The sequence below is a fragment of the Tursiops truncatus genome, chromosome 3, assembly GCF_011762595.2.
Source record: "Tursiops truncatus isolate mTurTru1 chromosome 3, mTurTru1.mat.Y, whole genome shotgun sequence".
In the NCBI taxonomy this organism is placed as follows: Eukaryota; Metazoa; Chordata; class Mammalia; order Artiodactyla; family Delphinidae; genus Tursiops; species Tursiops truncatus.
In genome coordinates, this window is record NC_047036.1 from 66135456 (window position 1) to 66162781 (window position 27326).

At 36.3% G+C, this 27326-nt stretch overlaps 1 protein-coding gene across 2 annotated transcripts in view; it reads left to right on the forward strand.

Annotated features, from left to right (window-relative positions):
* VCAN (versican) overlaps nt 1–18939 on the forward strand; it is a 114105-nt gene extending 95166 nt beyond the window's left edge. For both annotated transcript variants that reach the window (XM_033852984.2, XM_033852985.2), the window contains 3 exons: nt 11154–11298; nt 16634–16816; nt 16963–18939. In XM_033852984.2, the coding sequence (XP_033708875.1) occupies nt 11154–11298; nt 16634–16816; nt 16963–17090 (456 nt within the window). In that variant the 3' untranslated portion in view covers nt 17091–18939. The remainder of the gene's footprint in view (nt 1–11153; nt 11299–16633; nt 16817–16962) is intronic.
* Nucleotides 18940–27326: the final 8387 nt, after the last annotated feature.

Sequence of the window (27326 nt, forward strand, 5' to 3'; positions counted from 1 at the left end):
TTAACCCAGGAAGAGACACCTAAAAAGGAGTAACTCGCAGGCCATAAACCATTATTCTTTTTTCTGCAGGAATGTATTATTATTACCCTTTTATAGACACAGAGGTTCATATCTTCCTCCCTCTCCCAGATGTCTTGGACATTGAAAAGAGAATCAAGAGTATTAACTAATTCCCTGTGTTTTCTAAGCTGGTTTGTAGGTTTGAAGGATCGTGAATGATTTGGCAGAAAACAATGATGCAAAACAAAACCCCCGGGGCTTCCCTGGTGGCGCAGTGGTTGAGAGTCCGCCTGCTGATGCAGGGGACATGGGTTCGTGCCCCTGTCCGGGAAGATCCCACATGCCGCGGAGCGGCTGGGCCCGTGAGCCATGGCCGCTGAGCCTGTGCGTCCAGAGCCTGTGCTCCGCAACAGGAGAGGCCACAACGGTGAGAGGCCCGCGTACCGCAAAAAAAAAACAAAAAAACAAAACCAAAACCTTAAGTTTTACTTTTTCTACCTGAAAATCTTAGAAGACTTCCTGTAAAGTGTTTGCAGATGGGTGTGTGTTGGCTATGCTGTGGTTTTAGCTCCAAGTCAAATGCCACTTCTCTGTGAGCAAGTCACACTGCATATCAACATTAATTTAATTATGTTAAATCTCACAGGCTTCATTAGATTAATCTAAAAGCCAAGGAAAACATATGCTGTTTCTTCATTCTTTAGCACATTACTCACCAGTAGAAGAATTTTCAGTTTCTTTTCTGAAAGACCATTGAGCTCTTAGTGAACATTTTTACTTGTGTTGCAGTTCAGTTTGATTTGAAACCAAGAACTGGTTCTTCTGATTGTTCACATAAAATATATCGAGCCACAGTGTAGTTCTAGAACACAAAACCCTCCTCTCCGCCTTTCCCTTCCTTGAGTGCAGATGGCTATTGACGGGCAAACAGCTGGAAGAACAATATTTACCCAACACTGGAAAATCATTTCATATTTGACAAGATTCTCCTTGAAAAAAAGAAGCATTTATCAACGTGGTAGTTCCTTTTCACAGATGCTTTTCCAACAGTGCTCTGTGAAACCTTAAAAATCACACATGGTTATTTAAATTTAATTGCTAATTAGTTTAAGGCAATGCATAGCCATGGAAAAGGCCAAGAAAATGTTGAATGGGTTTGGCAGTTTCAAGTTGCATTTGGATGGTGAACACTTCCTGACTGAAGACCTGTACAAACAAACTTGGGGCGAAGGAACCCACTGGCACCATTCATGGTGGGGATTAAATGCAAGTGGCTTAGTGGGGCTGTGCCTGGGACCCCGTCTCCAAGTGCTCTCAGAGTGGGAGGAACTCACATCCTTTGGAAACTGCTGTGGATAATTACTACTTTGTAGGGCAGTGAGCTCATGCTATTACACAAGATTAGTGCTGTGCTCCAGAGCTGGCAGATCCTCTCTCCCGCACAGAGATTTGCCAGCTAGGAAAATAGTGGGCATATTGCCACTTTCACAGCTATCAGGAGACCCCGAGTTAGTTTTTTTCCCTTCGACATATTCATGTTTGTAGGATCCCACTCCAGGCTGCCAGCCTTGGGCAGTGACACCAAAACAAACGTCTCTTTCTCCTTTAAAACAAAGCTGCTCTTTTCCTTTTGGTTGTTCAACTAAAAGACAACAGCCAAACCATAACCTCCTTTAAAACATAAATAAACAAGGACCCAGACCAGAGTAACCCGCAGCTAGTACGCAGATCAGAGGAGGGTATATTTCTACCTTGCAGTGAGGTCATTTGCCCCAACAATTTAAAGAAAACAAAATTAAATATAATCCCCCACAGACTGCAAACAAATGCCTCTTGTGACCACAGCCATCGAGGGAAAAAAGGCATTTTAAAGTTAACACATGTTTTGATTTCTCTAATAAGCAGTCCTTCTAAGCTCCCGGCAGATAACTCTTTGACCTGTGTTCTGAAAGGTGAGGGCGGGGGGGATAAACCCAGAGTGGTTATTCTGAGTTCTTTATTTAGTGCAAAGGTGGTTTCTTATCAGCATATGTTTCAAAAGGGTAAGCCGTCGTCTAGGGACTGTGTTTTCTATTTGGAGTTTGCTTTTATCCTTTGGTGGTTATCTGCTTACCCCTGGCATCGACTGCATTTGGATGTTATTTGTGGCCATGTGAGTACAGCAGTGGCACTACCGGTTCCAGGTGATAAAAGGAGTTTGAACACAGAGAAGTCAGCTTTTAGTACAGGTGTCATGTTTTTATAGCTAATCTACAAAAGTTTTTACCTACAAACAGACTGAATCACATACAGACATGAACTGTGTGCATTGGTGTTTATTTACGATCTGCCCTGTCCTAAGGATTTTAGGTGGCTATTATAGGCTTTGCTTCTGATGCAGCTTCACTGTTGATGCAAATCATCTGATAATTTTAAAAGGACAAATAGAAAAAAATAAATATTGTAGTCGAACGTTTTCGTCAACTGGAAAATTCAGATTATAGCTACATTGGCCTGTAGCTAAATAGAATGGGATTGGTAAATACTGTTTAGCTGAGGTCTATCTTTTAGCAAAGTGTTCTCTTCTTACTTTTCCTCACAAAACTGAGGGAACCTATCACAGATAATCCTTTAATCTTTTTTTCCATATGGAGGAAATAATCATGGTTTGGGGTGGGGCGGGGGTGGGGGGGACGTCTACATTGCTTTGTTAACGGTGACTTAGTTGGTAATTCAAAATCTAATGATGGATGGATATCACCACCTAGTGGCCATATAGTATTTTGCATTTCAAAACTTCACATTCCCAGAACTCTGCTTAGATCTCTGCAAGAATAATATTCTCTGTGAATTAAGTCCCTATAGCTTTGGGTTTTAAAATTCTAGTATGAATTGCATTATATCATGAACCAGAAAGTTAAATGTGAAATGAGATGATTTTTCAAATGCAGCGTAAAGCGAATACATGGAGTCACATGCTTAGTAAAATCCTAGCAACTGAGGTAAGCACTGGGACCAGTCTTTCCCGTATCTTCACTTTATACACAGTAATAGCAGTGGAAAGTTTTCCTTGGCTGGTTCCCTTGGCATGTGAACCTAGAGGACATTTTTGGTTTTCTTATGAAAATTTTTTTACAGTGAATTAAATCAGCAGTGTTTGGGGGAATAGAGAGTAGGTAGAAAGCAGAGACTGGACTGTTCGTGGAAAAAAACTCCAAATTATAGCTTGAAGCCTTAAATTCTCCCAACAATTACCATAATATATTATGTCAGAGCATGGCTTTACTGGACAAATATCAAGAGCGGTTTTTATCAATGGAATGTGTGCGGTTAATTGTTTAAACATACTTGGCAACACTCATAATAGTTCTAAAACATAAAGCCTTTAATTGGCCATTTAAGATCATCTAAATTACAGTGAATTTTAAGAATAAAAGGTGACTCAATCTAAGCTGAAAAACTATAGGTAAATACTTGGGTAGGTACAAGGTCGATGATAGAGTAGGCCCCTGGCAGATGCAGATTCAAGATTTGTCGTTTCAAATATACATGAGAGACCCTGAAGATCCACAAATATGAACTATTTCGTACTTTTTGCTCAGGCACAAATTTGGACTGTACCCAATGGCTGGCTAGTATGTAAAAATCGTTCAATTAGCTGGCAAGTTTGTCCAATGGACAGCTCAGTTTTCCCATCTCTAGGGGTCTGTTGATGTTTATTCGACTAACTATTTAACCATTTTGGACCTTCTCTATTGTATTTATGGTGGGGACCTCTCTGCTACACAGGTCTGTGTGAACAAGGGCATTCCCAAAGGTCTATCCTAGATATATCCTTCCCTGTTGCCAAGAAATACTGTATTGGTAGGGGTGTGTGTACGTGTGTGTGATGGTAGTAAATCTCAAATTTGTGTCCCACAAAAAGATGAACTTAAATTTTATCTAGTGTGTGAAAATTCCATTTTCTTTTTATTAGAGAGGAAAAGAAACCAAGAGATTCTAAACAGAGTGTCTAACTGTTTAGAACTAGTTAGTGCCCATCGATTATCCTTTATAGCTATTTGACCAAATTAAATCGTAAAATCTCAATGAAAAGAATTTGAAATGGGTCAAATATTATGGAGAAGGGCTAGTTATCAACTAAGTTTTGATAAGTCCAGTTGCTTTGAAAACTTCTTAGTTTTAAATTCTGATAAAAGGGATTTAAAAACAAAACTCTTTCATGTTCCGGGAATTCTTTCTCTACTAGAGGTTGAAGCATGACCTTATTATCTTCAGGGTTTTGAATTTTGAATTGACATTATCTTCTAAAGACAAAAAAAATCTTGATGTGGAAAAGCAAATAGTATTTTGGAATGTTGCATGAAGGGTAAGTCATTCTACGGTTCAAGAGCTTTCCATGATCCAGCCTTTTCTTTTCACCATCCAGCTGCTTGCATATTTCCTCATAAATCGATTTGCTTATATATGTATCATATAAAGGACCAGCTGGGACGTGACTGTCACAGCAGTTAACTGACTAATACTGGATGGTCTCGTTTCCTTTCTTGAACTGAAAGCAGTGCTCAGAGCTGAACCAAGCAAACTCCTTTTGTAAAGCAAAGCAAAGTACCTGATTTATTTTTAAATCTTGTGTATTTCCGAAATAATGCTTTTTTAAAAACCAAAGTATAGTTGATTTACAATGTTGTGTTACTTTCAAGCGTACAGCAAAATAACTCAGTTATATGTGTGTGTGTGTGTGTGTGTGTATTCTTTTTCAGATTCTTTTCCATTATAGGTTATTACAAGGTAGTGAACATAGTACCCTGTGCTATACAGTAGGTCCTTGCTCTTTATTTTATATACAGTAGTGTATATCTCTTAATCCCAAACTCCTAATTTATCCCTCCCCGCCCTTTCCCCTTTGGTAACCATAAGTTTCTTTTCTATGTCTGCGAGTCTATGAAATAACACTTCTTTCACCTTAGAAAAAAGACAGTGATCCACCTCTAGTTCAATTACATTAGAGTTTTATCTTCCATTTGTTTTGTACATGCTTGTGATACTAGTTATCTGCTGAGATTCAGGGCCATGGATCATGGTGGTGTGTATTTTAAAGATAAAAGATCATCTGGTATCTCTGAATGACAGTTGGGACTCCTAGATACTATATAATCAGAGTCTCCTTGAAAGGATGTAAACCCTGTCTGACTTTAGTAGATTGCTGGTAACTTTCAAAAGCAGAGACCCTACCCCCATCCCCAAACACAACACATACCTTTTCCCTCCCCGTATGTTGATTGAATTAAGTTGGAGACTTTGCAAAGAGCTGGGAAGGAGAGAATAACTCTTCCGCCATTCTGCTTGAGACACCTAAGTCAAGTTTGTCTTAGATCTGTGGAACTGAGGTCACTCTCCGAGAGTGGGGAATATTGGCAGGCAGGGGAGTCCCGTGTGCTCCAGAAGACCTGCAGGATAATTCTCCGCTTTTATGTTAATATAAGACAGAAGTAAATTTTTGACAATAAAATACAGATTATTTGGAATAAAATAATCTAAGTATTTGTAAAGTTTGATAGATTGTAATGAATAACTTCAGTCTGCTCCGACTTTGTCCTCTCAACATCAGGATTGGTTCAAAATGAATTCTCTGGTTTGTGGAGACAATTTTCATTCAGGAGAATGGTACTTAGCTGTTAGATTTTGGCCAGGATTTTAAAAATCATTTTATGCTTTTGGCAACTAACTTGCTTGAATCTGATTGGGGGGAAAGGAAAGAGAAAACAATAATTGAAAAGTTAATAAATCCAGTTTAGTTGAAATGGTTGTCTTTTGGGGCACTTTTTTTTTTTTTTTTTTACACATACAGAGAGGTAATCATTTAATTGGAACACTACAAGTAACTTTTTCATATAGTGTACAGCATTAAGCAGTTCATACGAGGTATAAAAAATTACCTCTTAATAAAATGCATGTTTGTTAGAGAACATGTAGATAAGTTTACATCTGAGCTGGCTTTCCTTTACATCAACTATGTGACTTTTATGTCATAATTTTCTCTGCCATCAAAAGAGAACAAAAATGCACAGTAATCTAGGGGTTTCTTTTCAGACATGGGATTGATCTAATTCTGGTCTCTGGGGGAAACAACGAGAGTTCAAGGTCTGGAATGGAGAACATGAGTCTCTGAGACAAAAACAGGCTAAATCAGCATTTATTTTTGTCAACAGTGTTAAAATGAATTCTCCCCAAGCCATGCTGGCTTTTTGGAATAATTTTAGTTTGCCCATCCAGCCCTAGAAGAGGGTCGACCTGGGTTAGATCACCCAGGATGTTTGCTTATAATTCCAGCGAGGAGAAAAAAATCCAGATGGGAGCAGAGAATTTTTCTCTGCTCATTCCAAGAGTCTACATTTCTGTATGTATGAGACACCGTCTATGTGAGAGAGGCTCGATTACATTCTTATAGCTCAGAATTGATTTCCTGAGGAGAGCTCTCTTCCTAACATTTAGCTTTAGTGAAAAAAATACATTATTGAACCTAAAATCAATGATTTATTTTTTCTACTCTTTTTCTCTGCAAGTGATATTAAATAAGGCTATAAGAATTCAGGAGGAAACAAAGAACGTTGTTCAGAAAACTGGAGTTTCCTTTGCTAAGTCAGTTTGGCAGTAACATGGAGCAAAATCAAAGCATCCTAGCCAAAATAAATCTGCACAATGGAGCAATCAGATATGAGGTAATAGTGTGACATGCCTGTGGGTATCAAACATTCTTGCAAAAACCACAGACTTAAAATTTGGTCCTGCACCATTAAGCCACAGTTCTGCCAAGCAACAACACAGATCACTGCTGCGAGCCAAATGCAATTCCCACCCAAAACAATTAAATCTTTTACCAGAGGTCTGAGCCTGGGAAGCTTAAGGCCTGAGAATTACTTTGGTGGCATGGAATCAGAATCTCATTTCAGTGTGAAAATGAGATGGTTATTGTTCAGATCAGGAGGAAATGTCAGCTGCAAAATACATGGCAGTCGAGGGACTTGGATGACTTGAAGTGATGTTTGTTGAGGTTAGATTTAAAAAGTGTTAGCTAAGAAATCGGTAAGTTCTTTCTGATCACTGCATAGCTCATGTTATAATGTTCATTTTTACTGATTAGAAAAATAATTTATGCTCATTCAAGGGAAGTTGGAAAATCTGTAAGAATATATAGAATAAAATATTACCTTAGTCTCATATCACTAGATATAAACTTTATAACATTTTACTGCATTTTCTTTGGGTCTTTTGCATACACACACACACACACACACACACACACACAATTGCATCGAGAGTATGTGTAAAATTCGGATTATTGTACATTTTTAGGACTTTGCTTTTATTTAACTTAACACTTCTTTTAGTATCTTCCATCTCCTTGTATAGTCCTCAAAGCCAAGATATTTGATGGTTATATAATGTCCCATTTGTCTGGCTATACCATGATTTATTGAATATATATTTGCTCTATAGATTTTTCCCACTTACTGCTAGTGTAATATTTTAGATAAAATGTTGTTCATATCTCTGATTATTTTTTAGGATAGCATTTTAGAAGGAGAATTATGAAGTCCAAGGGTAGGAACTTTTTTTTTTTTTTTTTTTGGCGGTACGCGGGCCTCTCACTGTTGTGGCCTCTCCCGTTGCGGAGCACAGGCTCCGGACGCGCAGGCTCAGCGGCCATGGCTCACGGGCCCAGCCGCTCCGCTGCATGTGGGATCCTCCCGGACCGGGGCACAAACCCGTGTCCCCTGCATCGGCAGGCTGACTCTCAACCACTGCGCCACCAGGGAAGCCCAAGGGTAGGAACTTTTTAAGGCTCTTGGTATGTATTGCCAACTGTTTTCCAGACCGGTTATTTACTTCTGCTGACTTTGTGATTGTCTTGCTTGCTGTTTGCCAGCAGCAAACAACATCTTCGATCAGGGGCAAGTATGGATAGGGAGGAGCGCAGCACACTCTGGGGTTCATTATTTCTAAATATGCAATTATTTATTAAACAACACCACTATGTGCCAGGCATAGCTCCTGGCACTGAGGATACAGGAGTAAACAAAAGAAGCCAAAATCCCTGTCCTCAATGAGCTCACACTCTACTAAGGAGAAAAAATATAATAAGTAAGTAAAATGCATAGGATATTAGAAGGTAATAAGTGTTATGAAGAAAAATAAAGCAAATAAGAGAGATGAATAGTGTGGTAAGGCCAAGGAAAGGGGAGCACTGCACAGGTTACACATGGTATTGGGATGCTGGAAAATTTTCCACCTTTGAGGACATTCACTGGTTTCCTGAAAGAGGTTAGTTAGAAAGTAAACTAGAAAGTATTGAGCTCCAAAATCCAAATTAAGTATATGAGGAACTCTGGGATCTTTCACCATAAAAAGTATTCAATTTAGATCTTTGTTAGTTTTAAGGAATTCTTATTCTTTATTAATTTAATTTTATGCTGCTTTAATTTATCTGTTAAAGACAGCTTAGTCATACAGCGGCAGCAGGCTGAATGTGACGTTTATATCTGCATTGTTACTCCATTTCCTTTTCTGTTATCTATTAAAGGAGGGTAGCCGAAAAAAAAAAAAGGCAAAAAATAAGACTTGGTGGGTGGAGGGTAAGAGATGGTAAGGAAAGGGAAATAAGCAAAGAAAAGGAAAATAAAGAAATAATTAGAAACCCAGGTCAGACCAAATGTCAGTTCCCAGTCGCAGGAAGACCTGCCAGACAGAGTGCTTTGGTGAGTACGGTCTTCTGAGCATCTTTCCCAGGGCCACCTAGGGGGTAGCTCAGTGGTACCATTCAGGCTACTAGAGTTGAATTTAAATCCATATAATTTCTGGATTTCCACCAGAGAAATAAAAACACCCTTAATTCTGTGTTTTGGAAAAAAAGTCTTTATTAAGCTTCCCTTGGTTCTTTGAAGTTTTATCACTTTTCAGAGACTCTTCTTTACATAGCAGAGGTCTCTTGTCTCCTATCTTAATTTTGGCATGATTGAGGTGTATTTCAAACAAAGCTAAGCAAAGAGATTGAAGGAAAAGTAGAAGGTCTCTTAATCCTGAGGTTTTCAAACTTAAGGTCTTCTCACAAATTATTTTATCAAAGATCTAGGTTTTTACCATATTTTAAAGCTTTAAAAACCGCATTATTTTCTGAGAAGAAAGAAACATTAGAGCCATTCTCTAGTATATTTATTATACATTTTTAAAAGACATAAAGATAACCATGGTGCTTTTGGGAGTAACTAGCAGGACTGTTTTTTGGCGTGCTCTGAATTGGAAACAATTGCCTTAACTCATATACAGTTCTTTCTTCTCTGACTCTGTCTTTTTCAAATAAAATCTCTTAACTCACTGTTTCAACCACAGACTCATTTTCCCCCCCTTGGTTCTTTTTTTTTTTTTTTAATTTTTATTGGAGTATAGTTGATTTACAATGTTGTGTTAGTTTCAGGTGTACAGCAAAGTGAATAAGTTATACATACACATGTATCCACTCTTTTAGTTTCTTTTCCTATATAGGTCATTACAGAGTATTGAGTAGGGTTCCCTGTGCTATACAGTAGGTCCTTATTAGTTATCTATTTTACATATAGTAGTGTGTATATGTCAATCCCAACCTCCCAATTTATCCCTCCTCCCCCTTTCCCCCTTGGTGACCATAAGTTTGTTTTCTACACACAGACTTATTTTAAATTTAATTCAAGGAAAGACTAATAGATCTGTAGGCCCAGAAGAAACAGTCACATTTGCCATTGTCACATAAATCTGAATACGTATTTCTTTCATATGAAGGAAAGTTGTCTCCACCAGTCTGGTCAGCATTAGATGTGATTTAAACTTGACAGTAGGCAAAGCATATTGGGAAAGCGATACCCAAGTTGAGCCAGAGAGACAATGAACAAACATGTCCCATATCACATTCTAATTAAGAGACCGGAGGCTAGAAAGCTTCTCTCTTATTTATGGTCCAATATTATTTTCATCCCACTAAAGTTTGTTATTTTTGAATAAGCATAAGGACTATGTTTTTCATATAATTATTGGTTGATATGGAGGTCACATTTTAAGGCAACAAAAATTTGAATGTAAACCTAAAAGTCCTGGGTGTTTAACATTGCTAAGTTTCAAGTTATTCCCAGTCTTGCTGGATTACTGTAAGAGATAATGCATACCAAGTACCAGAAGAGGGCTTCATTCATTACTGGTGCTGAATAAAAGACATGTATTACTGTGATGGAAGGCAAAAGATATTTCTGGTTAAATCTCATTGCTCAAACTAGGGAATCAAAAGGTATCATCTAAAGATGTAGATATAAAGGTAACCAGTAGGAAAACATCAGGTCAATAAAATTCCTTTTAATTATCTGAACACACATTAAAGAAAAGCAAACATATATTTATAGTAAGACATTTTTAAAGCATTATCTTGTATATTAATATGCATAAATGTGATAAATGTTCCTATTAAAACAACTTCCAGATTAGATCATAAAGCAAAACACAACTGAATGGTGCACATAAGAATCATATCTAAAATAGAATTACTCAGAAAGGTTGAATATAAAATGATGGGCATAGGTATATCGGGTAAACAGAAAAATAAATATTGCAAATATATCAATTTATATATATATCAACATAGCAAAGAATTTGGATGAAAACAATTACATTCAATAAGACAAAGGTACTTTATAGTGGTAAAAATATAAAAGAAGGAATGACCATTTTATTGCACTATAATCACCTCTACATAAAATTATATGTGCACATAAGGTTTGGAAGAAAACATGACAGATAGAGTGACGAGATTATGAATTTTTTTCTCTAGTTGTTCCACTTCCATTAATGCTGTTACAATTAATAATAATGACATGGTGAAAATTCTTAAATTGAGCATTGATTCCTTAGATATATATCTCATCGCCAAAGGAAAAAATATATATATTTGTTGAAGAGAGACTTTGAGATATATACATTTTCCACTCAGAGTGTAAAAATCGTTTTCTTTACCACCAGAATTATTTCAGTTAGATGGTTCAACAGAAATTGTTGAGTCCCTTCTAATTTAATCGTGCAGTAATGACACTGTTGCTTTTATAATATGCTTCTCTTTGACTGTCAATAGTTATCTTCTCCCTCCATTTTTACAGCAATATGAGAACTGGAGGCCCAATCAGCCAGATAGTTTCTTTTCTGCTGGAGAAGATTGTGTTGTAATTATATGGCATGAGAATGGCCAGTGGAATGATGTTCCCTGCAATTACCATCTCACCTATACCTGCAAGAAAGGAACAGGTAATGATTACTCCATTAATAATGTATACTTAATCTGCATTTCAATTATCAAGTAAATTCAGGAAGAATAAATGTCATTCTTTGTGGTCTTTTTTTTTTTTTTTTTTTTTTTGCGCGGTACGCGGGCCTCTCACTGTTGTGGCCTCTCCCGTTGCGGAGCACAGGCTCCGGACGCGCAGGCTCAGCGGCCATGGCTCACGGGCCCAGCCGCTCCGCGGCATGCGGGATCCTCCCGGACCAGGGCACGAACCCGTGTCCCCTGCATCGGCAGGCGGACTCTCAACCACTGCGCCAACAGGGAAGCCCAAATGTCATTAAGACATAAGCTGGATGTCACATGTGGCATCTCTTATTGCTCTGGAATGGTTTACTTTTTCAATATAATTGAAAAGTTTGTTTTCAGTAATGTGTTCACCTTAGATTTCAAGTGCTTAAGATAACAATGTAGCATTTATGTAGAAAAACTACCTGGCAGTATTTTTAAGAAAAACAATTGCCAGCCCAAGGGCCTATAAACCTGTTTATTTTGATGAGGAGAGCATTAAAAAAAAAAAAAAAAAAAATTAGTTGTAGAATAAATAAATAAAAAATTTAAAGAAACAAAAAAATTTTTAATTAGTTGTCGACAATAAAAAACTGGTATGTATCATAAAATAATGTGAAGTTTTTACTTAAAAAAAAAAGAACACCTGGTGCCCTCTGGCCCATGTTCACATTTATCAATGGTTTAAATACTGCAGCTGAAAACTACCACCCTCCCTTGGTAGGACTGTTGTCTCCAATTCATTGCAGTCCTCATTCAGACCTTTCCTCCTTTTTGGTTAAGTTCCTGGTCTTTATAGACATTTGAGTTTTTCACTCATTCCCTTAGAAGCTCCATCTGTACACATAAACCATAGAACAAAAATACCATCCCTATATCTATTGTTGAAAACCTTCAAAATATGATACAATAAAAACATTTATAATATGTTTATAAGTTAATAATATAATGAGAATTGCTTAGTTGATATTAAACAGATAAAATTAAGAAAGCTGATTTTTGAAAGTGTTTATCATTGACCAATATGTTTGACTTCTAAGGCACACTGTATAGACTTCTTCCTTTAAAAAATAGGAATTCCATAAAAATTTATAAACCTATTTGCAATTGATAATAGTGTTAGAACATGAGTATTTAATCTCTATACCCAGATTTTACCCACCTCAATTAAACATACAAAGTACAAATGCAAAATGCAAAATCCATTTGACTTATTTTTGAATATAAAAATAATAAAACTAAAAATACACTCTACAGATATTTTAGGAAAGACAAACACCACTAGAGAAATTCTATCAAAAGAAAGAGAACAGTAAGATACACAAAGCTGAGATGAAACGTAGCTGTTATCCATGACTACTATACTCTGCCATTCTCTTGTCTAAAGCAGAATTTATTCTGAATATCTTTCATGTGTGAGCAGCTTTCCTGACTATGTACGTTACTTCCACACTTACGCGATGGAACTTGTGAAAACAGCAAATCAAGTTATTTGCTCTTTTCCCTGTTTCTAGTGTAAGAAGTCTTTAAAGAACTGTTTGTCTTTATCCAAATGTCGTGTTTGCCCTCTTAGATCTCCAAATGTTCCCTGGAGTCATGCTTTCATTTTGTGATCCAAACATTCTTTTATTTCCCGTGTTGCTTTTTCCTATGCCAGGGTTTATTAGCAGCAGCACTATTAACGTTTTAGGCCAGACGGTTCTTACTTGTTGGGGCTGTCCTGTGCATTGCAGAATGTTTAGCATCATCTCTGCCCTCTATGCACTGAATGCCAGTAACATTCTCCTCCACTCCACGTCCTCCTTTGCTTTGTGACAACCATCCATGTCTCTAGCCATCACCAACTATCCCTGGGAAAGGAGGGAGAGGAGGAAAACTGCCCCAGGTTGAGAACCACTGCCTTATCTAAAAAGGTCTCACAACAGTAACATCATGGTAGACATTTACCAATGGGGAAAGATTTACAAAACATTAGGTCTACCTCATTAAAGGAGAAAAATAAAACAAAACAAGATGATTCATATATTTTATCTCCCTACTGTCTGATTTTTATTTGTGTAGACTTAATTCTTTGTTAATCAGTACTCTGGGGAATGTTACGAATTTTATAAATGTCTGAAGACTTTTATAAATGACACTTATTTTTCCTTTCAGATATTTTAGACATCTTTAAACATACAGACCTAGGTCGTTTTAATTAAATACTTGCAAAGGAGGATTATATTATATATAAAAGACTTTTTTTAAAAAAAAAAAACACCACCTCATTGCATACTATCTACACATCTTTGGGGCATCCTGCAGGTTCCTTCCAATCCCATCCATTTAATTCCCCAATCCAGCCATAGATAATGACTTAATTCCCTTTCTTTTCTCTTTAGAATTATCACATATGCTTGTATCTGTAAACAAATTGTTTAGTTTTGTACACTTTTGAACTTTAAGTAGAATCATACTGTTTGTATTTTGCGCATTTTGCTTTTTTTGTTCAGCATTATGTTTGTGAGATTTATCCATGTTGATGCATGTAGCTGTATTTCTTCATTTTGGCTGCTGTGTAGTATTGCAGTATATGACTATATAACATCTTATTTATCAGTTCTCCTGCCAGTGGACATTTGGGTTACATTCAGTGTTTTCACTATTATAAACAATGTTTCTACGAATATTCTTGAACTTGTTTGTGGTAGATCTCTGCAAGTTTCCATAGGGTGTTTTTCCAGGAGTGAAGTGCAGAGTCATAGGATACAGGTACTATCAAATTCACTAGAAAATGCCAAATTATTTTCCAAAGTGGTTGTACCAATTGTCACTCCCACCAGCAATGTGTGAAAGGTTCCATTACTCCACATCTTCTCCAACATTTGATATTAACGGACTTTGAAATTTTTGCCAATCTGGTGGGTATAAAATGTTACCTCTTGTGATTTAATTTGCGTTGTCTTGGATACTTCTCCCTGGATATCTTTTCATATACTTTTATTTATAGCTCTTCTTTTGTAAGGTTTCTGTTCATGTCTATTGTGTATTTTTAAAACTTGATTGCTTCTCTTTTATATATTGATTTGTGAGAGTTTTTTTAAATGTCCTGGTTATTAATCCCTTGACAATTATATGTTGCAAATATCTACTCCCAGTTTGTAGCTTGTCTTTCCCCATGGCATTTTTTAATGAACAGAGTTCTTCATTTTGTTGAATTTTCCTTTATGGTTTAAACCTTTTTGTGTCTTAAGAAATCTTTACCTATCCTAAAGTCAGAAAGCCATCCTATGTTGTTTTTAAATGTTTTATAGTTTGTCTTTTACATTTATATATTTAAACCATCTAGAATTGATCTCCCGTGGATTCTCTGAGGTAGGGAACCAAATACATATTTTTTTCCATATGAATACCCAATTGTCCAAGTGAAAAAACTACCTTCTCCCCACTGCTCTGCCATGTTGCTTCCGTCAAATATCAAGCATATATATGTGGATCTATTTCTGGTCTGTTTGCCTGTCCTTGCCAGTACCACACTCCCTGAATTATTTTAACTTTATAATAAGTCTTCATTTATAGTTTTGGAAGAAATCTGTATATTGCTTTCTTCTCAAATTTAAAGACAACTTTTAATTAGTCAGAATCAAGTATAATGATTTATCTAATTGATAATTTTTAACCTTCCGTATCACTTCCATCTCATTCTATCTGATACTTGCTAGTATCTGGACCCTAGTATAGACTTTCCATATTACAATAAAAGAAGTGTAGATATCCAGATGCGGGTTTTCATTGAACTATATACATAGTGTAGATTATTAATTGAAAATGACATATTATTATAGAAATCTCAGTTTATCTTCTAGGAATTTGTAAAAATCAAATACATACACAAACATTTCTGATTTCTTAGTTATAGATAGTAGGACTTTATAATCTATTTTTAGGTTATGTCTATCTGAATGACAATTTCTTATGTGAACAAAAATATATACTTGGATTGTGTTTCATTAAAGACAGTTTTGTTTGCTATGGGTCAATACATTCTAAGCTGTTCTGTCAGGCAGAAGTAAATTAAAGGAACTAAATATTTAAGTTAAACCTACATTTGTCATTTCAAAAGAATATGGTTATAAACAGCCTTTTGAATATGTAAATAATTTAATATTCGTGAACTTTTGACATCCAAACATCTTGGTACCAAGGTTTCTGGTAATCATCCTCCCACTGAAGATTTGCATTATTTCATGAGAGAATATGACATGCTTATCAGGTGGGCCTCATGATGGTATTCTTAAAGTAAACTATTGATAGGAAATGTCATTTAGGGAAATTATATTGAAGTTAAGTTATATTTTTATTAGAGATATATAGCAAAACACAATCACTTAATAAAAGTTAATTTTTAAAATATATCTTTTAAAACAAGTACACTAATATTGAATAAAATTACAAATTAACACAAATTCAGTTGAACCAATTTTCCCAGCTTCTTGAATTTCAAAATTGTGAGGTTTCTTTTACTACTATTTCCTTTTTACTATTTCTACCATCACTAAGTTTGTTGATATACAGAATTTTTTATTGTGGGTTAAAAATGATGGTTATATATTCCACGATTTACCTTTACTTACCCTGCTTAAGAGTTGAAATTTATATTTATAAGGTAATTACGAAATTGAAGCATGAATACTATGTCCTGACTTGCTTCCTGTCTCTGTACAGAAGACAGAAAAGAGCAAATAAACATAATTGAACCTGGAGATATTTTATTTATACTGAAGGGTCCATATTTTATCCATATTTTGGACATATTTTGTCCACATTTTGAAGCTATGATGTTATTATAGATTGTAAGTTTTTTCGGGGAAGTGACAATAATAGTTAATTATTACAAATCTTATTTGAAGTGAAGGTGGGTAATAAATAAAAACATCAGGATGGTGGTGAAGACAACATCAACAGGCCACATGGTGGCATGAGACAGGAAATTCCAAATTCCTTTTAATTTAGAATTTTTTTCGGAAAAGTAGCACCTCCAAATGGACAGGTGAATGTATGACCATATGCCCTATGGTTCTTTTTAAAAAAAAAAAAAAAAAGCACAATTCAAGGTACAGAATCTGAGATTCAAACTAGGCCCAGAAGCTTACTGTTTAGTTTTGTCTTGAAAATTTTCAATTTCTTAATCTAAATGACTGCTGAAGGTGCTTATTGGGTATAATAAAGAAGGAAAGAGAAAAAAAAAAGAGAAACTCATGCCAATAGAAATACTTAGATTATTTGGAAATAACCCAATTTACTTTTCTTTAGTTGCTTGCGGCCAGCCCCCTGTTGTAGAAAATGCCAAGACCTTTGGAAAGATGAAACCTCGTTATGAAATCAACTCCCTGATTAGATATCACTGCAAAGATGGTTTCATTCAACGCCACCTTCCAACCATCCGTTGCCTAGGAAATGGAAGATGGGCTATGCCTAAAATTACCTGCCTGAACCGTAAGTGGTCCTTTAGAAAGAATGGACAACCATGCTATAACAACTACTAGACACCCTCATTTTACGGCTACGGTATTGGTAGTTTAGGGTATGGAGCAAGTAATATTGTTGTGTTTTCTTTTCTTTCCTTCTTTCCTTCCATGTAGCATCTGCATACCAAAGGACTTATTCTAAGAAATACTTTAAAAATTCCTCATCAGCAAAGGACAATTCAATAAATACATCAAAACATGATCACCGTTGGAGCAGGAGGTGGCAAGAATCAAGGCGCTGATCCCTAAAATGGCGAACATGTGTTTTCATCATTTCAGCCAAAGTCCTAACTTCCTGTGCCTTTCCTATCACCTCGAGAAGTATTATCAGTTGGTTTGGATTTTTGGACCACCGTCCAGTCATTTTGGGTTGCTGTGCTCGAAAACATTTTAAATGAAAGTATTGGCATTCAAAAAGAAAGCAAACAAAAGGAAAGAAAATAAGGGCAGAATGTAACCATTTCCAGACTATCTAATTTCTTTAGTTTTCTATTTGCCTCCAGTGCAGACCATTTTATAATGTATACCAGCCTACTGTACTATTTAAAAAGCTCCATTTCAGCACCAATGGCAATGTAAATAAGATGATTTAATGTTGATTTTAATCCTGTATATAAAATAAAAAGTCACACTGAGTTCGGGCATATTTAATGATGATTATGGAGCCTTACAGGTCTTTAATCATTTGTTCGGCTGCTTTTGGTAGTTTGTTTAGGCTGGAAATGGTTTCCCTTGCCCTTTGTCAGCAAGATGGAGGATGGCTTTTCCTGGACAATTAACAAACACAAAGTTTTGTAGGTCACTGCACCATTTCCGCCCTAGGTACAACCGGCTTCCATGTGATGCTGAAACCTGGCTGGCTAATGGGATCCCAACGGAACTAGAGACTGCAATGTGGAACTCTTTTTTTGCTGCATTCCTTTTTCTTCACTTACAAGAAAGGCCTGAACGGAGGACTTTTCTATGACTAGGAGCATTTTTTAGGGGTCAAAGTGCTAATTATTAACTCAACTGGGTCTCCTTTTTAATGGCTTTTTATAACACTAACTTGCAAGATTACAGATCAACAACATTTCAAATGGATATAGACCTAGGGCTCTGGAGGGAGGGGGTTTGTTAAAACAACACACATTCAAAGAACGAAATTTTGTATATATAACCATTTTAATCTTTTATAAAGTTTTGAATGTTCATGTATGAATGCTGCAGCTGTGAAGCATACATAAATAAATGAAGTAAGCCATACTGATTTAATTTATTGGATGTTATTTTACCCCAAACCTGAACATTGACATAGTATGTTAGTTATTTTTCAGTGTTAGCCTTTATACTTCCCTCACACAGTTTGGAACAATATAATCTAGGTACTCTGTCCCTGATGAAATAATGTGATGGATAGAATGCATCAAGTGTTTATTATAAAAAGAGTGGAAAAGTGTATAGCTTTCAGCAAATGATGTTTGCCCATTCTAAGCAAGGAGCATATATATAGACATAGTGTGGGCGTTGCTTCCTGTTAGGTGGAGTGTATGTGTTAAAATTTCTCCCTATCTCTTCCCACTCTGTTTTCTCCCCTTAATTTGAATAAAATGACTGCTGAAGATGACTCTGAATCATTATCCACTTAATTTAATGTTTAAAGAAAACCCTGTAATGGGAAGAAAGCATTTAGGAGTCTTTCCCTAATTTTAGTTAGAATGATCTGGAGAAGACAACAAATAAAATGCAAATAGAAGAAGAGCAGACCCAACATGGATTCTTTTTCACAGAACCTCTTTTGACTTAGAAGGAACCACAGTAGCCACAATCATACAGTCTTTAGGCAAGTTCCCTTGGTTGCCGCGTTAAATGTGATCCACCTTTGGGTGTTCTAGAGCACAGAACAACTCTGTGTCTACCTATTAGGTTTTAATTTTTCCTCTTTCATTACAATGCACATAATACGTTCCTGTATTTATATTATACCGTGTATAGTGTAAAATGTGAATGACTTTTTTTTTTTTTTTTTGTGAATGAAAATCTAAAACCTTTGTAACTTTTTATACCTGCTTTTGTTTCGCCAAAGAAACCTAAAATCCTTCTTTTACTATACTGTGACTGGTCTGGTTATTTACAACTTTAAACCCTAATGTGCACGAACATTTTTACATTCTAGATCTATCATGAAGTACAAGCTGCTGGCTTGGATGAAATGATTTTATGGCTAGCAGAGAGGTGATTATAAATGTCCCTGCAAAAATTGAGATAGTAATTCTGATAATGTTTACATATACATTCTTAGGCATTAGTCTCAAACATGAAGGAAACATGCAATAGGAAAAGTGATAGGTCACACTTACAGAATTCTTCCTATTAACCAGGCCAAGTGTTTTATGTATATCATCTCCCAACAAGCCAAAGAGAGAGGCTGTTAATGTCTGATTGATGAGGGATCAAGCATAGAGAATTCAAGTCATTTGTCCCAAGTTACATAGTTTGTTTGTAGTAGATGCAGGTAATCTCCAGAACCTGCATGATACTCTCAATAAAAACATAAAATATTATGTTCTCAATTGTTATACATTTAGGAGGTTAATTTACTGGCTAGAAGATCATATCTAAAAAAAAATCAGAAGATGTCAAAAACACCAAGTTCCTATCCATCCAGATATTCATCCATCACTTTATTTTCATTCATTCACTATTACTAAGTACTTACTATGTATTAGGCACTGTACTAGGCCCTGGAGATTCAGCAGTAAATAAGCTAGACAGGTCTCTGCCAATGTAAGATTTTTATACTGGATGCATCCCATGGGAGTTATTTTACAGCCCATTCTATTCAATATCTTTATTGATAATTTGGAAGAACAAATCCATTATATATTCTGCAGTTGTATAGAAGATATCATAAAGGACAAAGGTGAGTGGAAAATTATTTTGAGGTTTCTTTCTTGGAATGTCAAAAATATATGGGAAGTTAGGCATGAATAGATACAGAAGAGATTCTTTTCCTTGCTTAGCTTGTCCTTTTAATGTGCAATCTGTCATATCTTTATACAGAATTTTAAATAGAAATTACCCAAGGGAGTATATAAGAATTTGTATTACTTGTGCATGTACACCCTTATTAGATGTTTATAAATCCATCAGATAAATTTTTACTGATCTAGGTGCAAATAATAGAGTCTATGGGATGTTCCATTACCCACAATGCTGGAACAGAGTGAGAAGTTTAAGGAGACTCAGCACTACTCAAAGTCAGCCAGAGGTGGTTTTCTATTCATTTCTAAAAGCTAGGTTGCATATCAGGGGAAGAAGAGGTGGTTTTATGGGGTAGCTGAAATGGAAAAGAGGTATGAGAGATTGTATCGGGAGAAATACATCATTTTAATGTGATAGCAAGTAGGACTTTGCTGATCTTAAGTGAATTTTCAATTACGGTACAGGAAGTAGGAACTGGATTAGCCTTGAGCTAATTGTGCAGGAGTCATATATCATGCAAAATAAAGTTGTGGAGTTTGAAAATGGACAGAAAAAATAGAATAGTTTTCAAAAAAGTTCAGAGTTGATTTTGTGCATGCCTGTGCAAGACTGTCTCCCAAGAAAAGAATCTCCAAGAGAAAATATATCTTAGATAAAAGCAAAAGATGTTATCAAGAAGCTAAAGACTCAGTGATGACTTCAACATTTTTTAATGTGTTTCTTTTTATGTTTCCCAGTATTACAAATGCAGGGAAGTGGTTTTTGAAGGAAAAGGCCTGCAGTGATGGTTTTGTACCATTTGTACATCCTTTCTTTTTTCTTTTAACTGTGCTGCAGTTCCCATTTGCTAAACAAACCAGAACTCACCCAAATGATTCTTTTCTAAAACAAGTCTATATACAAAGTTTATAAAGGTCTTTGAATGAGTCATTCAAGAGTGTATAATCTTTTCCCGTTATTACTCATTTCTGAGTGTTTGGATCCCAGCTGGACAAGAAAGAGAAAATGCCAAACAAGAACAAGAATGGTTTTTGTTGAGATGTTTACAGAATAGGCAAAGCCTGGGTTTTCATTGGAATTTAAATTCACAGTTCTGTCTGAGTCCATCAAATGATCCCTGCTGAAGATTAAAAGTTGATTGCCTTAAGGCAGTAAGTCGTAAGTAATTTTTTGATAGTGTGTACTCTAAAATAAAATGTTAAACTATGTATCCATCACATTTTAAGTTGTCAACCAAAATGTTTTTCATCATAAAGCAAAACAATTGTAAAGGATTTTAGTTTTGGCATTTTCTAAATATTGCTGTTCTAAAATAAACACGTAACATCACTCTCTTAAATATATTCAGTGGATTCTAAATACTGTAATAGTTTGATTCCCACTATCATCCATCTAAAAAATACTTGAAGAAAAATACTCTTTTAATAGTCAGATATTTTATGTTTTTATTTTTGGACTTGCTTTTTTATTTCAGTTCCCCCATGGAATTGTATCTAAATATTATACGTTTATGTGCTTGAAAGTCTTCTATTGATTAAGCTATCACCATATATACATCAAAATTTGTACTTTCAAGTGGAAAATTAATTTTGTCTTATGAACATAAACATAAAGGTATAAAAGTTAAAAATCCTGTCCTGGATTAAGTTATCATTGTAATTTACAGATATACAATTGCTCAAAGCAATATTACACTCTTACAAAATTTGAAAGCTAATTACACAAATGGTAACATTTTATTAGAAATGTATCTCAATGAGATGATTAGGGCTGTTTTTCCCAAATCACATTTCCATGAGTAAACATTACCTAAAACTAGAACGTGTCATGGCTTAGCATCAATTCTATTCCTATTTTATTCTTACAGATTTAAACATTGAGAAAACTTTCTCACTTAAATAAGTAAATGGAAATGATAGTTTTATTATGCAGAGCTACTCAATATTTTTAAACTTCTTTCTGAATTATATGTCAAAAATCATATAGTGGTCTGTCAAAAATTACTTTCAATTACCTTTCAGTTGACATCTCAATGAAGTCCTTCTTAAATTTTTTTGGTAAACACCTGACTTAAAAAAGGTTTTGATTTATACACTGTCACCAGAGTCATTCATTTTGATTTGTCCTTTTCTCTGTTCATAATTTTTACATCCCATGTCAATGCATCCTAAGACTCAGGATGGATGAAAGGTGTGTTCGATATGGTGGTTGTTTTTTATGAAGTCGGAGTCTAAAGCCTTCGGTTTTCAAAGCTTGTTTCCTGAAACAACAGCATTAACATCACCTAGGAACTTGTAAGAAATGCAAATCCTCAGGCCCTGCCGTATTGAAATAGAAATGTTGGGGAATGAGGAGAGCAACCTGGGTTTTCACAAGCACTCAGGATGATTCTAAAGTTTATGAGAACTGGTATAAAGAAGATGATATCAAAAACGTTGAAGTTATGGAAATTTCTTCCTTTTGTGTGCCCATGTACACCACCACCCCCAGAGTCTTTATTTTGCATGATACATGACTTATGGACAATTAGCTCAAGGCTAATCCGGTTCCTACTTCCTGTCCTGTATTGAAAATTCACTTAAGATCAGCAAAGTTCTGATCAAGCAACCCTGATTTGGAGACCACTGCTTTAAGATAACACAGTCCTTAAAGTATTTTTAGTACATTATCTATCTGTACTTGTGAACATGTTTGGTGATTGCTTTCCCAATATTGAATGGGCCTCTGGTTATACAAGAAAAAAGTGAGAAAAGCTTTCACTACAGGGAAAGCTGAATAAAGAGGCATGGTTAAAAATAATCATTTCTTAAAAGACAGACCTGAAACAAAGCTTGAAATGAAAGAATTGAGACAAATTTAAAAACTGAGAAATAATAGAAGCAAAAAAGATAAAACTTCCTAACAGTAGCTAGCCAAGAAAAGGAACTTCAAATTCAGTGGGGAGCCCTAAAAGACATCTAGATGGGAGAATCCTTCAGAGTGAATTGATCTATAAATAACTCCAGTTCCTAAATCAGATGACCCTCTCCAATGCCCATTAGCCAGATTGAACTCATCATTCATTCAATAATGTATATTGAGACTTACCATGTGTCAAGCACTCTGCTAGATATCGGGGCTACTGTTATAAACAAGATAGGCCAAGTCCCTCTCCTCACTGGAATTTACTATCTGATGGGAAAGATTATCAATGGCACTAAAGATGGAAGAGATCTGAATTCTCAAAATGTTGTTGCTAAAGTCTCCATTTTTGGTCATCTCTTTGGTCTGCTCTCCATCTTCACCTGATTCCAACCATAACCATAGACCTTAACTCACTCCTACATTATAATTTCCATATCTCTTTCTTCTGTGGGAAAGGTATGTATCCAGCTGGTTGGGTTTCAGCAGTACATTAAGTTCTATATGTCCCAAATTGAAATATTATCCACCCATCCTACTAATTGTCTACAATTTTTTTTTTAAACTAGGAGTCTAAGAGTCATCCTGGACTCCTAAGTTATGCCCATATTCAATCAAGAACCAAATTCTATTAATTCCACCTCCAAAGGTTTCTCATATTACCATCTTCTCTCTATCCCAGCTGTCCTCAAATCTCATATAGTATTACTGTCTCTAGATGCATCACTTTCAAATGCTCTTTTAAACTACTACAGAGTATTTTTTCAAATGTGCACTCAGAGCTTGGTGTTCTACAGCTCAAAATTCTCCAGAAGCTGTTGTTTACAAAATGAAATTAATTTTACATGCATAGCAAAATGCTTTGGGGGGAAAAAACTGTCTAGGTATTATGTGCTTGAGAATGGAGGAACTGATTTAGAAATCTTAAGTAAATCAACAATTAAATTTAAATAATTTAAGTTTTAATCAATTAAATTTAAGTTTTAGTTTTTTTCTTCTAATTAGATCAGTCTGGCTTCCTGTTCAGTCTCTGATGAAAAGTCAGGTTCCCCTTGTAGCGATTGTGTACAAGGTAAAAATGGAAGACCAGAAATGTTCTCCAACTTAATGGGACAGAGGGTTTACCCCTCCAGATACACTCTCTACCCTTCTCCTCCTGCTTTGTGCCCTGGGAGATTGACACCCATCTCGACATAGCCCTCTCTACCTCTTATTCTCTACTGCTCTCTCACCTTGACCCTTCAGGACTGAGGGAGTAAGAGCTCTCCACTATTACTGGTCCATGGGTACTGCACTATAAATTGTGATTTCCTTAAGCTACCCATCTGTATATTAAATAGTCCTTTTGTTAAACTCTCTTCCTCTTACCCAGTTTGATTGTGTCATCTGTTTCCTACTGGATTCCTGACTGACAAAGTGTTTTTAGATGCAGTGCTTCAGGGAAATTATGGAAATAACACAGTTCCTATCAATCACAGGACGGGCATGCTACATTACAGTCTGGAAGCGACCACGTTGGTTCTCTTGGTTTCTTTCATGGCATCTTATTGTGAGGTTATATCTTTAGTCCTTCCTTACAGCCACTAAAAGCTAAACATGTGCTTGTTGCAACTGCCAGCCATTTTTCTGCCTCAGCTATGCATAAACATAGCCACGCTGCAGACTGCTTGGTCCTAAGGCTGTGTTCTCTGGCTTGATTTCCAAAGTTAAATGTGATACTTCTCAGCTTGAAATCACAGTCAAGTTCAGTAATCAATACTTGTTTTATAATAAGGAGCAAAGAAAAGAGTAGGTGTCAAGGTTTACATGTGCATAGCTTTCTCTGAGATTAAACCCCCAATATTTTAGAAGTTTTATGACCACACATGGGGAAAGTGGGAAGAGAAAGGAAGGGAGACTGGTATTTTAAAGTTGCCAGACCATTTTGTTTCTCTGGATAGAGGTCTGCTTCTGTCTTTCAGAGAAGTTTTTTCCTCCCTTTGTTTTTGGAGGAGCCATTCCGGGGTGGGGGTGGGGGGGTGGTCTGTAAGTTACACAAGTTTAAGACCAAGCTCCTACTTTGGAATGAATTGGTAAAAGGAGCAGCTGAGTTGCTCTGCATTATAAAGTGGATGTTATCTTCTCATGTAAAGTGGTGTATTTTTAGAGTAAATTTTTACTTTGAGAAATATTCTGTTTACCTTCTCTAGGGTCTTGATTCCAAGGAGTGGAAAATTATTGGCAGAAGGGCCTTCCTGTGTCGAGGAGGGAAGTTAGTTTCAGCAACCTGGTAGTAGATGTGCTGAAATTAAGAGAAACAGGTCTCCACCTGTGGAGGGGCCTGTAAACTCTGGAAGTAGTTGATAAACTGCACAGTTCTGAGTTATTTATCTGTGTTAGAATTCTTTACATTTCCTCACGTCCTCAGCATAGTTTTCTTAAGTTAGGGCTTAACTGAGCTTTTCAGAGTTAAGGGATAGGCCAGCCCTCCTATGGGAAGAGTGGAGAGGTAAAGAGATCAGCAGCAGCCTTAGAAAGCCAAGTACAGATGGCGTGATGGGATCTAGAGTCATGTGCCTGGTACCAGAAGGCTGGCTGGGGTCAGAATGACATGCCAGGTGGATTTATGGGACTGGGCAGTGTGCCGGGAACATCTGTTGGAAGGAATCTGCTAAAATGTTTAAATTTTTTGTCAAGTAACAAGTGGTCTTGGAAATATTGTTTGAGCACTAAAGGGAAGTACAATTTCTTAAAACTAAAGGTGGGAACATCTGTTTACATAGGCTTTTTTATAAGTAATATCATTGTGTCATACGTGGCAATACTTACACTTTTACCGTGGAGTCTCTTCTACCTTAAGATGTGAGCTGAATTAACAGATTCTTTTATTTTGTATAAGGATATGTAGGGCAAAATGAGTAATTTGGGAATTTAAAAATGAACACATAAGCAAGAAAGAAAAAAAAGTAACCCAGTAAAATGAATAGAAGAAAATTAGCTAAGTAATTCCAGAAGAATGAGAGTAATAAAACAATACTATGCTTTTGGATAAGGATTTAGGAAAGGAAGAAGACTTGCTGGGACTTCGGAGGTTGTACTAATCTAGGCAGAGACAAAACATGTCATTAAAAAGCAGGCATTGGGATTTGGTGATGCTCTGATTATGAAAGAGGATAAAAGAAAAATATTAATTATAGCATTTTGAGTACAGCATTAGGGGAAGTAGAAATGCTACAAAGCATTTACGCTAAAGAGAGAAGACAGTTTATATTTGAATCTCACTAACAATGGGCAAATATCAGTTGCTTGGGGGTTTCTGATTGTGTAAGAATGAAAAATGAAATCATTTAGAAGGATTTTTAATTAGCTGAGGCCTTGAACACAAAGATACCAGTCCTGTCCATCCAAAGGAGGAGGCCCAGGATGGAGACCAGACCAAAGGATGAGAGATGCTGAAGTTGCCCAGCATAAATGGACCGCTGTGCAAAAGCTGGAAGATATGCATCCCGGCTGAAAACCGTGTGGGCAAGTAATGTTTGTTGAATCATTTCCTGAATCATAATTCTCATTTTTAGATGCCATGAAAACACTTTTTAGGTATTTGTTAAATTATGTCATTGCTCTTTTATTGTTCTTAATTTATTACCTAAGTAATCCCTGCTCATTGTAAATGCATGGGTAAATTCAGAAAAGCACAAATAGGAAAATAAATGTTCAAGAGAATATTTGCTTGAGGTCACTATTTTTTACCCATACCGCCCCAAAGAGTGCTCAATAGCTATGTGGTGAAGGTACTATTTACTGGGTGTCAGTCACTCTCATAAGCGAATTGCCATCTGTCTTCTTTCATGAGAATGTAAGCTCCGTAAGTACAGGGACTCCTCTGTTTCGATCATCACCATGTTCCTAACACCTGCAATAGTACCTGGCATGCAGCAGGTACTCAATAAATATTTGCTAAATGAATATGACTAAATCACCTCTCTTAATATTCATGTCGATTTTACTGTCATTCCTATTTCCTGGTGGAGATACAGAGGCCCAGGGAGATTATACTGACAGCCCCAAGTCTCCTAGCGCATACTCTCGGATGTGCACCCAGAAAGCCTGACTCAGGAGCTCATTAATGCATTTAGCAGATACTCCTCAGATAGAGGGGGAGCCTGTTGAAACTAAGGTCAGTGGGATGAGTTAACAACGCCATACTGAAACCAAGACAGAAATCCCTTGTCTCCTTGCCTCAGGTACCACCAAGAGCCTGTTATATTATATTTATTGAGCAGTTCTATTAACCAGCAGCATCAGAAGCTGAGGACAGAAGAAGAAAAATGTGAAGCCGTTTCTTTCTGTCTCTCACCACTCTTTGCTCCAGAAATATGCCATCCACTGTTGTCTGTCACCTAAGTTAGTGGTTGACTGAATGGTTTAGCAGATGAGAAGCTGTTGGGATTTCTAGAAAATCACGTGAATGTTTGGAAAAGCGCAGCTGCAATTTGTATCTATCTAAGTCTGCAGAGTCATGCAGAGTCAGAGTGAATGTCAGTGTCATTTCATGCTAGATGTCAGTCCATTGTGACCTTCACTGTTGCCTATTTAACCAAAGTAAATATTTGCTGTTAGAAGAGAACCAGAAG